Genomic DNA, 14,749 nt, shown 5'->3' with positions numbered 1-14,749 from the left:
GTGCGGACTGTGTGGGTTGTGTGGGCACACCGGCTGTGTGGGCGCACAGGCTGTGTGGGCACACCAGCTGTGCGGGGTCACGGGCTGTGCGGGCATTCCGTCTGTGCGGACTGTGTGGGTTGTGTGGGCACACCGGCTGTGTGGGCGCACAGGGTGTGCGGGCACACCAGCTGTGTGGGGTCACGGGCTGTGCGGGCACTCCAGCTATGCGGACTGTGTGGGCTGTGTGGACACGTCAGCTGTGGGCTGTCTTCTCAGCGCTCAGCCCGCTCCCTGCCAAGTCACCAGCAAGAGTGTGACAATCACGTGAGCTCATGTGATGTCTGAAACACGCTATTCCTGGGCCACCTTTAAAAACTACCAAAGCAGTTTCGAAGGTAACTTTTCAAGCAAATTAAAAATGGAAGTAATACAAAAAACAGGAAAGTATGTTCTTAGGACCCAAGTTCATTGATAATTCGTCCCAGACATGCAATTGCTTTGTCACACCCAGCAGAATACACAAAGGTTATCAAAATGAATGCCAGGAAATCGAAACGAGTTTTTTTTAATGTGTCATTGTTTTCTTTTGTTTTTTTCTTGCTTGTTTGTTTATCTGTCTTTGGGAGGGTAAGAGAGGGCACAGAAATGGAGGGACAAAAGGTAAACGAATGCAGCAGTGGTACTCGCTAGACACTGTTGAAATTGAACTCTACAACTTGTGGGTGGAGAGGGGAGGGGTGACATTGGCCAAGAAATGTACTCCTTACCTGATCGATGTAACCCCTCCACACGTCACCTTTATAATAACAAAAAAATTAAGAATGCATAAAAGAGTGAGCCAGGTCCCACAGTGGGTACAGAGATTGCCTTTGTAGCTTATTCTCATCTTGGAAGGATTAGATACGAATTCATGAAACAGTAAGAAATGAAAGTTACGTTCCTAACAAAAGAAGTCTCAAAGAAGACCTTGATCTACCGAGGTAAGGATAAATGCCTGTGCAGGGCTCGGGGCCAAGGGCAGGTCCCTCCTGTGGCTACGGCTGGGATGTCCATGCCACCAGCCACAGAGGACAGCGGCTGCTTTAGTTAGAGCAGCGATCTGTTTGCACTGCATATTCCTCACACCATCTTGAATCCATGACCACTGAAGTCCTGAAAAACTGCAGGACTGGAAAACTCCACTGCTCAGTGCCCCATCCCTGGTGTTCACCCACAAGGAGAGGGGATGGCGGGGAGAAGAATTCCAGAAACACAGCGTTAGTACCCCAACCCCCAATGCCCCCAGCTCCCCTTCCATTCTCCCCTTTCCTGGGGGGTCCAGGAAGAAAGAAGTTAAGGTCTCTGTGGCCCTTATAGGGACAGTGCTCTTACAGGGAGGACAAGACAAGTTCGAATCAACCAAGTGCTCCCAGGAGCACCATCTTGCAAGAGTCCTCCTCCACTGCTGATTCCATGCTCCCTGCCAGCAACTTGCCCATGCAGAGACAACCTTGTAGAACCCGTCCCCTCCCTCTCCGCCCAGGGTCCCTGAGGCCTCTGGAGATGTTCTGTGCTGAGTCACATCCCCTGTCTCCCTTCTAGGCACAAAGGCCCAAAAGCCACCACAAGACCTCTGTGCCTTATGAAATGGCTGTAACAGAGTAACAGACCCTGGCACGTTTCTAAAACGTAGAAATGAATTTCTCAGCATTCTAGAGGCTGAGGTGTCCACCCCTCCCCGGTCCTTCGCTCAGGAGTCCCGTGGCATAGAAGAGGGTCGGGACTGGAGGCACACCTGTGTCTGTTGTGAGATGCCTGACTTGGCGGAGGCCACTGGTTGCCACTTAGAAGTTGTTGGATTTCAGGGTCTCCCAGTAGTTCAAGAGAAGCACAGAATCCATATTTTATATGAAAATCTGATTTCTAAATGTTGGTAGCCAATTAAAATACGAAGCTGGGCATGGAGGCTCATGCTCATAATCCTAGCTACTCTGGAAGTCAAAAGTAGGAGGATCATGTTCCAAGGTAGGCCCAAACAATAAGTTCAACAGCTCATCTGAAAGACAACCTCCAGAAAGAAGGCTGAAGCAGCAGCTCATGTGTTTGTGTGTAGTGTTTTCTAGAAAGCGGAAGACCCTGAGTTCATACATTCCTGTTTCATTTAGTTTAAGTAGTTGTCCAAAGGGGTTTCCACTCAACAAGTCAGATTACAAGTGCAGTGCAGCTCAGTTCTATGTTGTGCCTTCTATCACTCTCTGTTCCTTTTGAGTAACTGGACACTTGCCATCGGCTCTGCTCTCCACACAGCATCCACTCAGGGTGACACCCGAGTGTCCACGGCAGGTCAGCCTGCTCTCCTTGGGTATGACACTCCCACGGAGACAGAGGGGTCGGAGCTTCCGGGGAGGGGTACGGAGAGGAGCGTGCATGTGACGCCTCCTCAGAGATCGGGGACCCCTCGTTTCACACTGCTCTCCGTAAATATAGCTAATCAGCGTGCAGAATGTCAAGCTAGAGAGCGCTCCTATTAATGGGTTTCTCCCGCATCGTTCTATAGCAATCATATCCAAAGACCGAAGGACATCTGTCAGTTACTCTCCTCATTTTTCCTTTGTATGCCTGATTCGCTGGACCAGTGTCCTGGTGGTTTTTCCCAGTTATCACTGGACTGGTATTGGCTGGTTGGTGTTGAATGGACGAGCAGAGCCTGTTAGTGTGTGCTTCTTTCCCCTCTCCACTGGCACTCAATAGCTTTCAGAGAACTTTCATAAGAATGATTGTGAAAGTTGTGCAAGGGAATGGAGGTGAAAGTCACCAGCCCTGACTCCATGTCAGCCAGCAACACCTAAGCCAAAATGAGGTGGTGGTGGAGGGAGAGCAAATCTGGGGAAATGAAGTATGAAAAGGCCTAAATCTCTTTTTAGGCCCATGGGTGGCTTTTGTGTCTGGGTCCGTGTGTGTGTGTGTGTGTGTGTGTGTGTGTGTGTGCATGTGTGTGTGTGTGTGTGTTTCCATGCATGTGTGTGCACGCACACACACACATCACTCAGCCTCATACTCATTTGGCTTTTCCACTCAAGGCTATCATTCTACCATTTGAGTCACATCTCCACTTCTGGCTTTTTGCTGGTTAATCTGAGGTGAGTGTCTCATGGATCTCTCTGACTAGACCGGCTTCTAACGGAGATCATCAGATCTCAGCCTGCTGAGTAGTCAGGATTACAGGCGTGAGCTAGCACCGAGGGGGAACGGGGAGAGCAGTAATGCTCCCTCCCCTCCTTTCCCCTCCCCTCATCTCTCTCTCCCTCTCCTCCCCTCCTTGAGCACACCTGGGACATTCCCCAAACTACAAGTCAGTGACACAGACCCCTTACCCCTCTGATATGGCTGAGCTTACTTTCAGCACCATGGCCAGTGGGAGAGGTGCGGAGCTGAGCGCTGGGGTCCCTCCTGTAGAATTTAAGCGGCCTTAGCATTCCTCCAGTGTAAGCCAGTCGGGCAGCTGGGCCCGGGTCATTCTTGGCAGCTTAGTGCTGACCTTCCAAAGCAGCCTGGGAGCTGCCTCTGTGTTCTGGAAACTCATCTGCTTGACCAACAACACAGAAAGGGCAGCATACATTTACCAGTGCTCCTAACGGTTCAGAGCAGCCTCTGTTCTCGCTGTGCGCATGTAGCTCCCCAGACAGAGACAGAGTAAGACAGGAAGGAGGGAAGGAAGGACAGGGAGGGAGGGAGGGAGAGAGAGAGGGAAAGAGGGAAGGAAGGAAGGTAGGAAGGGATGAAAAAGAAGAAAGAAAAAAAAGGAAGGAGGGAAGGAGAGGAAGGGGGAGGGGGAGGGAAAGGGAGAGAGGGTACACACTGCAGAGCCTGCTGGCTGGAGATACTGACTTTTCCTTGCAACAGTTCAAAAGTATCTACGCCTCTCTGTTTTCACAAGATAAGCTTGCAGGACATGACTTATTATGCAGTCTTGCAAAATCTGTCTTACTAAAAAGTGACTGGCTGCTGGGTACCTCTCACCCAGAGCAAGGCCTGGGTCCCACCGCCACCATCGGCTCATTCCTGAGCAGCAGCTCTATGCCAGGCAAGGAACTGGTGGCTGGAGTCAGAGAATGAAGGACGGCCCCCGCCCCCAGCGGGCATGGGAAGGGGAGACCTCCTTCCAAGCACTGAGTGTCGGGGGGCAGGGCATTCTCCCACTGTGTGCCAGGGACTTTTCTGGAGCCAACATGCAACGCGCACAGCACGGAGCTGGGGCTCTGGGAGCTGTGGGAACAGCTTGGGGGCGTGGTATGCTTCACGCTGCACCTCCCCAGTCACGGGTGAAGGTAGCAGACCCACGGCACACATCCCAGCTGTGTCAGCGCCAGCACTGGCTCTGCGTCGGCCAGGGGCCCCAGGGGCATCACCCCTGCTCTCTCCTGAGCCAAGGTGCAGCTAGCGGCTCACAGTGCTCAGAACACCTCTGTGAACCCCAGCCCTGGACACCAGAGGGCGCCCTGCCCCTTCACTTGGGCCTGGCGAACTGCCCCAGAGCCTGGCTTGGGGGCTGCTTCCGTGGCACCCACTGGTCGGCAGACACTGCTTGGTGCTGGATCCAGAGGATGAATGAGATGGGGGGAGGAAGGGGCTCTGCCCTCAAGGGGCCTCAGGGGTTGCAGGCGAACTCGGAGTCCCTGAAGATGGGCACGCCTGGCCCTGCCGTCTCCCAAGCCTGCACTCCTGATTCCCATGAACAGCTTGGAAGGGTGGGAGTGGCGCTTCATGGCCCGGGGCCTGCAGCCATGGAGAGAAACACACCGACAACAGAGGGCAATAAAAAAAAAATCAAGATGTCGCGCGCCACCCGGGACGATTGCTAAATACCGTGGGTGGCCAAGAACTGGCAGGCTGGGGGGAGCAGCAGCATCACTGGGGAGAAAGAGGCAGGAGAGAGGGTGTGCTGGCTCATCTGTAAGCGGGAATGAGATCACCCGCCACGCAGGGCTGTGACGTAGCACCCGTCTGGCAGAGCTGGGGGCTGTTGTTTATCCTGCGGCCGACAGGGAGGGGGGCTGCACTGAGCCCACTGGCCTGTGCCCACGCCAGCCACACGTCCCACTCGATGCCCTTGTCAGCCTAGCCCAGCAAGACCGTGCGCACTCCTGAAAAGAAAAGGCCAACCCGTGAGGAGGTGGTGGACAGCTGGGCCTCATGGCTCTTACTGTAATCCCAGCTACTCAGGAGGGTTGAGACAGAGAGATCACAGTTCTAAGCCCACCTGTGCAGAAAAATCCTCTAATTGATGAGCAAAAAGCCAGAAATAGAGACGTGGCTCAATTGTAGAGCACCAGAGTAGAGGGGGGAAAAACCTAGCAAGATGCAAGGCCCCTCATTCAAGCCCTAGTAGCAGCGCACGCGCACACACACACACACACACACACACAAAGGAGGATGTGGCAACAGTCGCAGGCCGCAGTGGAGCGTGTACGCAGCCTCTGAGATTGTTATGCCGCATGCCCAATTTCCTGGGGAAACCACAGTGCCTTTCTTTCTGTGTGGAATACAAGTTGCATAAGATACAGGAGCTTCCTACGTTGCACGCTGGCCGAAGGCATGCGGCATCAAGATACCATTCAGAATCAAACCAGGGTGCAACTGCTTCAGTCAGAAATCACTTCCAAAGTCCTGGACTCTCTGTGTGGCAGCTTGTGATGCATGCTATTACCACAGGGCAGTAAGGACAAAGCCGGAGCTTCGAGATTGACCCGAGCAAGCAGGAACACCTCAGCCAGCCAAGGGGTCCCCCATGATACACGCCGGGCCCTCCCCTCGTGATTTGAATTCTGCCCAACATCTAAAACTTCCTTCCAGTGAGACCTGGAAGCTTGTATGAACCGACAGCCCGGAAGTAGGAGCTGAATTTTGAAAGGATGCATTCTTTTTTAACGATTAGGAAGATCGTTTTCCTAAAAATGCCTGTCCAGAGCCCTGGGTGCCCTGCGGAATGTCAGCATGGCAGGCTCCCTACGGAGATGGAGCCACTGAGCCAGGAGAGCAGCCCAGCACTCCTGCAGCCCCGCTGGGCTGGCTGTGGCAGCCGGCTGCCTGGGAAATAGAACCACTTTCAAGTTTCCCCAGACACAATGTTGGATAAACGCCATGGTGTGTGTGTGGGGGGGGAAAGGGCCAATCCCAGGTTTGAAATCAAGGATAACGAGGTTTCATCATGAGACAGCTACAAAAAGTCTTCAGCGTTGACTGGGAAAGACTGTCTTTGGAACAGACATTCTAGTTATCTGTAGAAGTTCTGGTAGCTGGCTAGCGCTCTGTTTATGAGTATGATAATACCGCCTCGATGTACACCCTTTATAGATCAGGCATCCATAATTCATGAGATTGCAAATAAAGAGATCTGGAGCCGGCCGAGCAGGCCCCGGCCAATTATCTCTCCCGAGCCACGTTCCTCGCTGTGTGCAGCTGCCCTTGGAAACCGCATGTGCGTGGGGGTGCCAGGCTGTGGGGGCCCCGTGGTTCAGCCCTCAGACGCTGTCCATCACACAGCGTCCACCAAGGACAGGAGAGGAAGCCAGCGTCTCCACCGTGATGGTCGGGTTTACTCCGATGACTTGTTTCTTGGTCGTGTTTACTCCGATGACTTGTTTCTTCGCAGTTTTCTGTCCCTTCCCATCCATCATTCCAGCTTCATCTGCCAGGGCCACAGGGCAGCTGAAAATGAATGCTGGAAAACAGACACAAAGTAAAGATTTCCTGTTCAGCAGTCTGTGGTGTGACTCGCACTTTGCTGTTCCTGCAGTCCGGTGCTCACCCTCTGCTGGCGGGGCCTCTCGTGGACAAGGAGGGAGCCGTGCGTGTTGACCAGCGGTCCACTGGTGTCCTTACAGGAGCAATATCAGTCTGGAAGTCAGATGCTCAACTGAGCCAAAACAGCACCTGTCACCAACCATGTGTGTAAAGGGCGAGTGTTTTTGTTGAGGTTCTCGCTTCCTAAGCCTAGGCCAAGCATAACAATATAATTTGTCCTCTGCTGACTACGGTGCTCAGTTCTTATACTCGTGCTGTGTGTGCTCTGAGGGGCACACGTGCCGAGGACTTGAGAGAGTACAAAAACCAGGCCAAGAGAATCACAGTGCACGGGTTCCTTTACACACACGGGTTCAGAGTGCAGGTTCACATAAGACTGGGAACACGCAAGCAAGAGCATCACATATGGACCACATCTGGAGTACTTGACCTCATCCACAGAGCTACACATGAGGAAACACGAGTGTCTGCTTCCCAGCTCCCAAGTCTGGATGAAAACAAAAAGTATCCACAGGATGAGCAGGAAGGAGCAGCGCCGAGGTCCCGTGCCGCCTGCTTACCTCCTCCTCCGTCCCCTTGGGCAAGGGCCGAGTCTTCGTCTCCGTACAGGCACATTCCCGGCCCCGGCACGCCTCCCTGTGTCCATCAGTCTGTGCATCCACGGCGCTGGACACCACTGACCACAATAGCGATGAGGACATCCCCAAACCCTTGCCCAGGCACGTAACAGCAAAGTGGTGCCCACTGGGGCTTTGCTGACACGCCATTGCTCTTACTACAGACCTCAGCATTTTGCACAAAGAGCTGGCACAGACCTGCAGCTGGCCCCAGCCTCCCAGCACCCTCCTGCCTGTAGAATGGAAGCATGGCACCCTGAACCCAGGAGCCAGATGACTGAGCCGATCGTGTCCCTGTGTGTGTGTGTCTGTCTGTCTGTCTGTGTGTCTGTGTGTCTGTGTGTGTCTTCCCTGTTGGATTTTTAAACCTCATGTCTGTTTCTCACTGACACCTGCCCCATGGACCTAGCACTGGGCCCTCCATGGAGCAGAATGCCCCGTGACTTGAATTGAATTCCACACAAGTGAAGAGAAATCACAGTGTGAGTGGTCTGGCTAGCTCTGTTTTTTAAAAAATACTAATAATTAAGATTCTGCACAATAATGACTGTCATTTGTACCAACGACACTATTAAGGAACACAGGAGAAAACATCTGCACAAGGATGACAAAGAGCTACCTTCCCAAATAGCACAAGGATGAGCACAATTTTCTATGCAGATTAAAAGATGTGAGAATAAACATCCCGCCTGTGTGAAGTATTTTACCTTGGGAAACCCTCTATTATGCTCTAGCTGGCATATTTTTCTCTTAGCAACTGTTCAAGAATACAATACAGGGTTATTAACTATAGACCTAATGTACAGTACTTTTTTATTTTGCACAGTACTTTTAAACAGTATACCGCCTCCTGTCTAACTGAAACTTTGTATCCCTTCTCCTTCCTCCTCTCCCTGACTTTCCCCCCTCTTCCCCAGCCCTCCCCGCCACCCCACCCTTGGTGGACAACATTACACTCTCTGTAGGCGTTTGACATTTTTACATCCCCACACACTGCCTGGTTATTTTGCTTAGCATAGTGCCCTCCAGATGCGTCCATGTTGTCACAAAGGACGGAGTTTCTGACTTTTTAAATGCCCAACTCCACCCATGGCTGGCCACTTCAGCTGTCCACGTCTGGTTGCTGTGAACATTGCTGCGTGATCACACCAGTGTAGGTGTCCCCTCTACCTGTTTATTCCATTTTCTGGTTGAGATGGAGTTTCCCAAACTTTTATGTTCAGGCTAGCCTTAAGCCATATCCCCTGATCTCTACCTCCCATGTAGCCAGGACTACAGCCTTAAACCACTGTGTTTGGCTTCGTGGCTTGTTGGTTTTTTTTTTGTTTTGTTTTGTTTTATACCTAGGGCCAGTGTAAGTTAAGATGTGTCAAAGGAGACAGGTACTGGTGGCTCACTCCTATAGTCCTAGCTACTCAGGAGGCTGAAAGAGATCTGAGGATCATAGTTCAAAGACAGCCAAGGCAGGAAAGTCCATGAGACTTTCATCTCCAGCTAACCATCCAAAAGCCAAAAGTGGAGCTGTTGCTCAAAGTTGTCAATCGCCAGCCTTAAGTAAAAAAGCTCAGGGACAGTGCCCAGCCCCAGGACAGGTGCCAAGAAAAAAAAAGAAGAAGAAAAGATTTGGCAAAGCTTGCAGATGTAGATGCAAGTATCTTATGTTATTTTTGTTTTGTGCTGTTTCACATACTTGCTCTGTGTGTCGCTTTAAGACATTTTAGAAATATTTTGATTATTTCCAGGAGGTGAGATTAAAAAGTAGTCACTCAGTTATTATTTTGTGCTTTTCCTTGGTATGTGAATTTTTTGAAGCATTACATTAATGAGTTCAAAGGGGAAGGAATATGAATCCAAGCTCAGTAAGTTTTTTATTGTGTGGATGAAGCAACAGACTTCCCTGCTCTCAAACCTGTCTTTTCACCAGTAAAATACACTTAGAGACATCTATTGTGCAGACCTGCTGTGAAGATCAGATTAGAAATTATTCATGTGAAACATCTAGCAGAGTGCCTTTTACGTAGTAGGCAGTACATAAATGATAACTGTTTACATTATTAATAAGCATGTGGGGTGTGCTTTGTTTGCAAATTTACTCATCCTGAAATGTGCAGAGGAAATAGTTGTAGGCTTTTACTTCTCAATAACCACTCTACAGTCCACGCAGCCTCCCTGGGGGGAAACAGATCCACAAGCCTGAATGCTTAGTTGTCCTCAATAATTTAATCCTCTAGCCAGTGCTCCACTGCCTTTCCATAGTGCTCTCTCTTAGGTGTTCACTCACCAGTGGCTTGGGTTGGTGCTCCTTCCTGGGAAGGGGGAACCAGAATTAGCAAATCAAAGTACTGGTGGCCCAGGTATCACTAAATTTCAAGTAGGCAACCAACAACTCTAAATGCCATGTCCCAAGTACCAGGAGAGCATGCTAATGGTAAGAACATGTATATTGTTTCTCAGAGATTCTCATGTAACCCAGCATCCTGCAGTCTTTCTTGGGACCCTGTCTCTTGGTACATGGGACCCCATCTCTGGGTATGTGTGTACCTCATCTCTTGGTACATGGGACCCCATCTCTGGGTATGTGAGGGCCCCATCTCTGGGTACATGGGACCCCATCTCTGGGTATGTGTGTGCCCCATCTCTGGGTACATGGGACCCCATCTCTGGGTATGTGAGGGCCCCATCTCTGGGTACATGGGAACAGACCACAGTAAGAAGGAAGAGGAGCAGTGGGAATGAAAACTAGTGCAGCCTCTGTGGAAACCAGTACGGAGACTCTTCAGGAAACCACGAACAGACCTGCCACCGGTCCTGCCGTGTGATCACTGGGGCATACACCTGAAGGGGTCTCAGTCTGCTCACAACAGGGACACCTGCACGCCACGTTTATTTGACACTGGCCTTGCTGTTGAATAAACCTGCATGCCCGTGAGCCACTGAACGGGGAGAGATAATGCATGTATGCACATGGTGGGTTTTTTGTTTGTTTAGTCACTCGTGGGGCCTGAACTCTGGGCCTGGGTGCTGTCCCTCAGCTCTTCAGCTCAAGGATAGCACTCTACCACTAGAGCCATAGCACCACTTCAGGCTTTTTCTGCTTATGTGGTGCTGAGGAATTGAACCCAGGACCACATGCATGCAAGGCAAGGACTCTACCACTGAGCAACCTTCCCAGCCCACATGGCAGGGTTTTACGCAGTGTATGCACTGGTGGGGTTTATGCAGTGTATGCGCATGGCTGGGTTTAGGCAGCGTATGCACGTGGTGGGGGGTTATTTTGCTATAAAGAAGAACAGCGTCATGCCATTTGCAGGAAAATTACAAAACTGAAGATCATCCTGTTAATCAAAGTAAGCCAAACTCAGAAAGACAAGCATGGAGTGTTCGCTCTCATAGGTTTTTGGAAAGACGTGAAAGTAGGAAGGGAGTATTAGAAAGGGGAGGGGGACCAGAGGAAGAGGAGGGGGAGGAGAAGGAGGGAGCATCTCTAGGGGCCCTCAGGGCTGCAAACTTCCAGCTCCTATGTGACCTGCAGTGCCTGAGCCCCTCCCCCCTGACACGGCACAGAGTCTCCAACCTGGGGCAGGGCCCGGCAGTGGTCCCCATGACAGCTCTGGCCATCGCCTGCCTCCTGCTCCCCACCTCCTCCTCCCCCTCCACACACTCCCCAGCCCCGGGCCTCGCTCCCCGGTGCCCTCCGCTACCACCCACCCAGCTTCGTGTGGAGAACGTTTCTAGATCCAAAGAATCACAGCAACGGAGAAGCTGAGTTCTTGATGGTGGTGCAGCCTGTGTCCTTCCTGTAAGGAGGGAGACACCGAACAGCTGTGCTGACACTGAGTACCAGGCTGTTCTGTCATGTGACAATGAGCTCTCCAGGAAGAAGGGAGCCTGTGTGAGCATTGAGGTGATCCTGTGGTCACGGGTGGGGTGTCCACTTAGATTGGGTGATCGAAGGCTTATGAGCGGAGAATTAAGGGAAGAGAAAGATCAGCCGTGCCAATGTCTGGGGTCAGAGAGAGCAGCAGGCCCAGGGCTGCCAGCCCACCCTTCCCGAACCCCTGCTGCCTGGGCCAGAGAGCACGGGTACCGAGGACAGCACCCCGCACCAGGACAGGACCACAGGGCCCCAGTTCAGAGCACAGCGTCTTTGCAGCATCACAGATGGAAAAGTCCTCCATGGAACCGGCATCTGAGCTGTGAGCTGGGTTCCTGGAGGCTGGCTTGGGGTGGGGTGGGGGCGGAGCTCCCCAAGGCCACCTGGCCTCAGTGCCTGAGCCACGTACTCCGCACTAAGGAAAGCTGCTTCTCCCCTTCTCAGCGCTGACCGCCTCCATTTTGTTTCTTTGCCCTCCACCCCAGGTCCGGGCGTGCCCAGAGTGACCGTGCACAACACCACGGATAAGAAAAGTAAGTGCTGCTTCTCCCACATCTTGCCAAACCTCGAGACAAAGGAAACAAAAGCCACACGATTAACCTGGTGGTAATCCAACCCACATCCCGTCATCAGAGCCCCGGAGTTGCCCCAGGGCCTACAGCTCAGAGTGGCCCTGCCCGACACGTGTGCTGAGTAACTAGTGAATGTGAAGGTCAAAAGTGCGGGAGGAGAGCCCACAAATGGCCTCACACAGCTTCACCTGCCCCTGGCACCTGCCCGGGTCTGAAATACTCTGAATGGGGTCCGGGGCTGCAGGGGACAAAGCAGCCGCCTCTGTAGACCCTGGGCTCTCCTCTGAAGCTGAGGTCCTCTGCTCAGAACACGCGGGCCTCTGTGGGAGCCTGGGGCCGTGTCGGAGGCCGGCAGCCTGCACACCTGCCCCCATGGAGCCAGCAAGGACATGGCCACCCAGAATGGTCTAGGAGAGGTGGCAAGACATCACTCAGGGACATCCTGACAGGTGGCAGGCTGACGGCTGGGATTGAGAGATGGGCTCAGCCAGGGTTAGTGGGCAGCGTGGACGAAATTCCTAAGAAGGGACACCAGAAACAGGGGCAGGGCCTCTAAACTGACAGAACTGGACTCCTGATGAGCGCAGGCCAAGGATGCAGACATCGGTTGGGGGTGGACGTGGTCAGATATCAAGATGGTCTGAACTGGGCTGGGAAGGTGGCTCAGTGATAGAGCGCTTGCCTTGCATGCATGAGGCCCTGGGTTCCATTCCTCAGCACCACATAAGCAGAAAAAGCCCTGAGTGGCTCTGTGGCTGAAGTGGTAGAGCAGTTGCCTTGAGCTGAAGAGCAGAGGGACAGCGCCCAGCCCCACAGTTCAGGTCCCAAGACCAACCAAAAAAAAAAAAAGTTGGTCAGAACCTTACTAAGCTGAGTGGCAGCTAAGACTGGGTGGCTAAATGACTGAAATTTGCTGTTTTCGGACGCCATGAGGCCAGGCCCTGTGGCTCCGCAGCAGAGTGCTCATCGCACAAGTGCAGGTGTGACACACTCGACTCCCATGCCAGCACTGAAAACATGACTCCCTGACACTTGTGAAAATTCTCCCCTTCTTAAAAAAAAGAACAGTGGCTCATACTTGTCATCCTAGCTACTCAGGAGGCTGAGATCTGAGGAGCGTGGTTCAAAACTAGCCACAGGCAGGACAGCCTCTGAGACACTTATCTCCACTTAAGCACTAAAAAAGCCAGAAGTAAGACAGTGAGCAAAAAAGCTCAGGGACAGTGCCCAGGCCCTGAATTCCAGGCCCAGTACACACACACACACACACACACAACCCCCAGGAAACAAAATGCAGTGGTGAAGAACTGAGGAAGGTGGGTAGTATGATTCACCATGTCTGCTTCCTGGCTTACGGCACTGCACAGTTATCTAAGATGTCACCCCTGGGGACAGGGAGAGGGGCCTAGGACTCTCAGCTATTTTTGCTACTGCCTATGGTATATAATTATTCCAAATCTAAGAGTTCTTTTTCTTTAAGTCCGTGGTCTACATAACAAAAACCACAAAACTACCTCTAGGCTTTTAAACGTGACAAATGGCTGCTCTGACAAAAGCCACTCGTGTGAGACTGTCTCCCTGCTTGTTGGGGAGATGCTCTTACTAATTTATCTGGGGACCAAACCCTTGGAGCCAACTCTTGGAGTGGCCCAGGGGTGCATAGTCCAATACATTTACAAGAGCCACTCGTCCATACAATTGATCTGAGCCAAGTATGGCAATGCATCTGTCATCCAGCGCTTGGAAGGCTGAGCAGATGGATCGAGAGTTCAAGGCCAGCCTCGTCCATGTAGGAAGACCCTGCCTCACGAGAGAAGGAAGGAGAGGCACGGGGCAGGGAATGTTGCCCGGATCCTCACTGTAGCCTGTGAGGAAGGCGCAGTGGGCAGAGCCCGCCGAGTTCACCGATGAGGAATCCAGGGTGGTGCGGGTGTACCCACGGCTGACACATTGCTTTGGTGGTGCGGGTGTACCGACGGCTGACACATTGCTTCTCACTGTTCAAGAGAAAATAATTCAATGAGAGGAAGGAGGAGAAGGTAAGCTAAGGAAGGAAGGAGGAAGGAAAGAACAACACCGGTGGCTGACACTGTCCTGAGCATCCGTTGTGTGCATGGGGCACGTGGCCATCGCGTGGGTCTCCAGGCCCACACGGGCGGGCCTTCCGCTGCTGTCTGTATGGCCTGTGGGTCTCTTCCCCTGTCTGGTGTCCATCGCATCCCAGGCTGGGGCAGCCTTGAGCAAGGGTTTGTGTTTACCAGACCGGTGCGTATTGCCCCCTGCGAGGGGGGGGGGCTCTCCGTCAGGGCACGGCTGACGGCATCAAAGCTCCCCCAGCTCTGTAGCCTGTGAGGAGTCCCCAGCGTGGGCCATGGGCCACTCAGGCCAGCAATGGGGCATCATCGAACGACGCAGACTTCAGACCCTGGGTTTCAGATTGGTGCATTCTTTCACCATTGACGAAGCTGCTGGAAGCTGCTAGAGAAAATCCAGGGGAGCACAAAACACACAGTGAAGCAGACCGGCCTGCAGAGGCCCCTTTCCTCTGCCTGCCACTCAGCACTGCCCACAGCTCAGCACTCAGCACTCAGAACTGCCCACCAGCTCAGCACTCAGAACTGCCCACCAGCTCAGCACTCAGAACTGCCCACCAGCTCAGCACTCAGAACTGCCCACCAGCTCAGCACTCAGCACTGCCCACAGCTCAGCACTCAGCACTGCTCACCAGCTCAGCACTTAGCACTGCCCACAACTCAGCACTCAGCACTGCCCACAGCTCAGCACTCAGCACTCAGCACTGCCCACAGCTCAGCACTCAGCACTGCTCACCAGCTCAGCACTCAGCACTGCCCACCAGCTCAGCACTCAGCACTGCCCACAGCTCAACACTCAGCACTCAGCACTGCCCACAGCTCAGCACT

General features: G+C 52.7%; 1 protein-coding gene across 1 annotated transcript in view; it reads left to right on the top strand.

Annotated features, from left to right (window-relative positions):
* The window catches only part of Dpp6 (dipeptidyl-peptidase 6), a 196,405-nt gene that overhangs the window by 159,977 nt on the left and 21,679 nt on the right, over window positions 1-14,749 (top strand). Inside the window, exon 17 of the mRNA XM_013027211.1 lies at window positions 11,742-11,789. Within this exon, the coding sequence (XP_012882665.1) occupies window positions 11,742-11,789 (48 nt within the window). The remainder of the gene's footprint in view (window positions 1-11,741; window positions 11,790-14,749) is intronic.

The sequence above is a fragment of the Dipodomys ordii genome, unplaced genomic scaffold (genome assembly GCF_000151885.1).
Source record: "Dipodomys ordii isolate 6190 unplaced genomic scaffold, Dord_2.0 Scaffold101, whole genome shotgun sequence".
NCBI classification, from domain to species: Eukaryota; Metazoa; Chordata; class Mammalia; order Rodentia; family Heteromyidae; genus Dipodomys; species Dipodomys ordii.
Note: the sequence above shows the minus strand (reverse complement) of the source record. Positions and strands in the feature narration are given on the sequence as shown.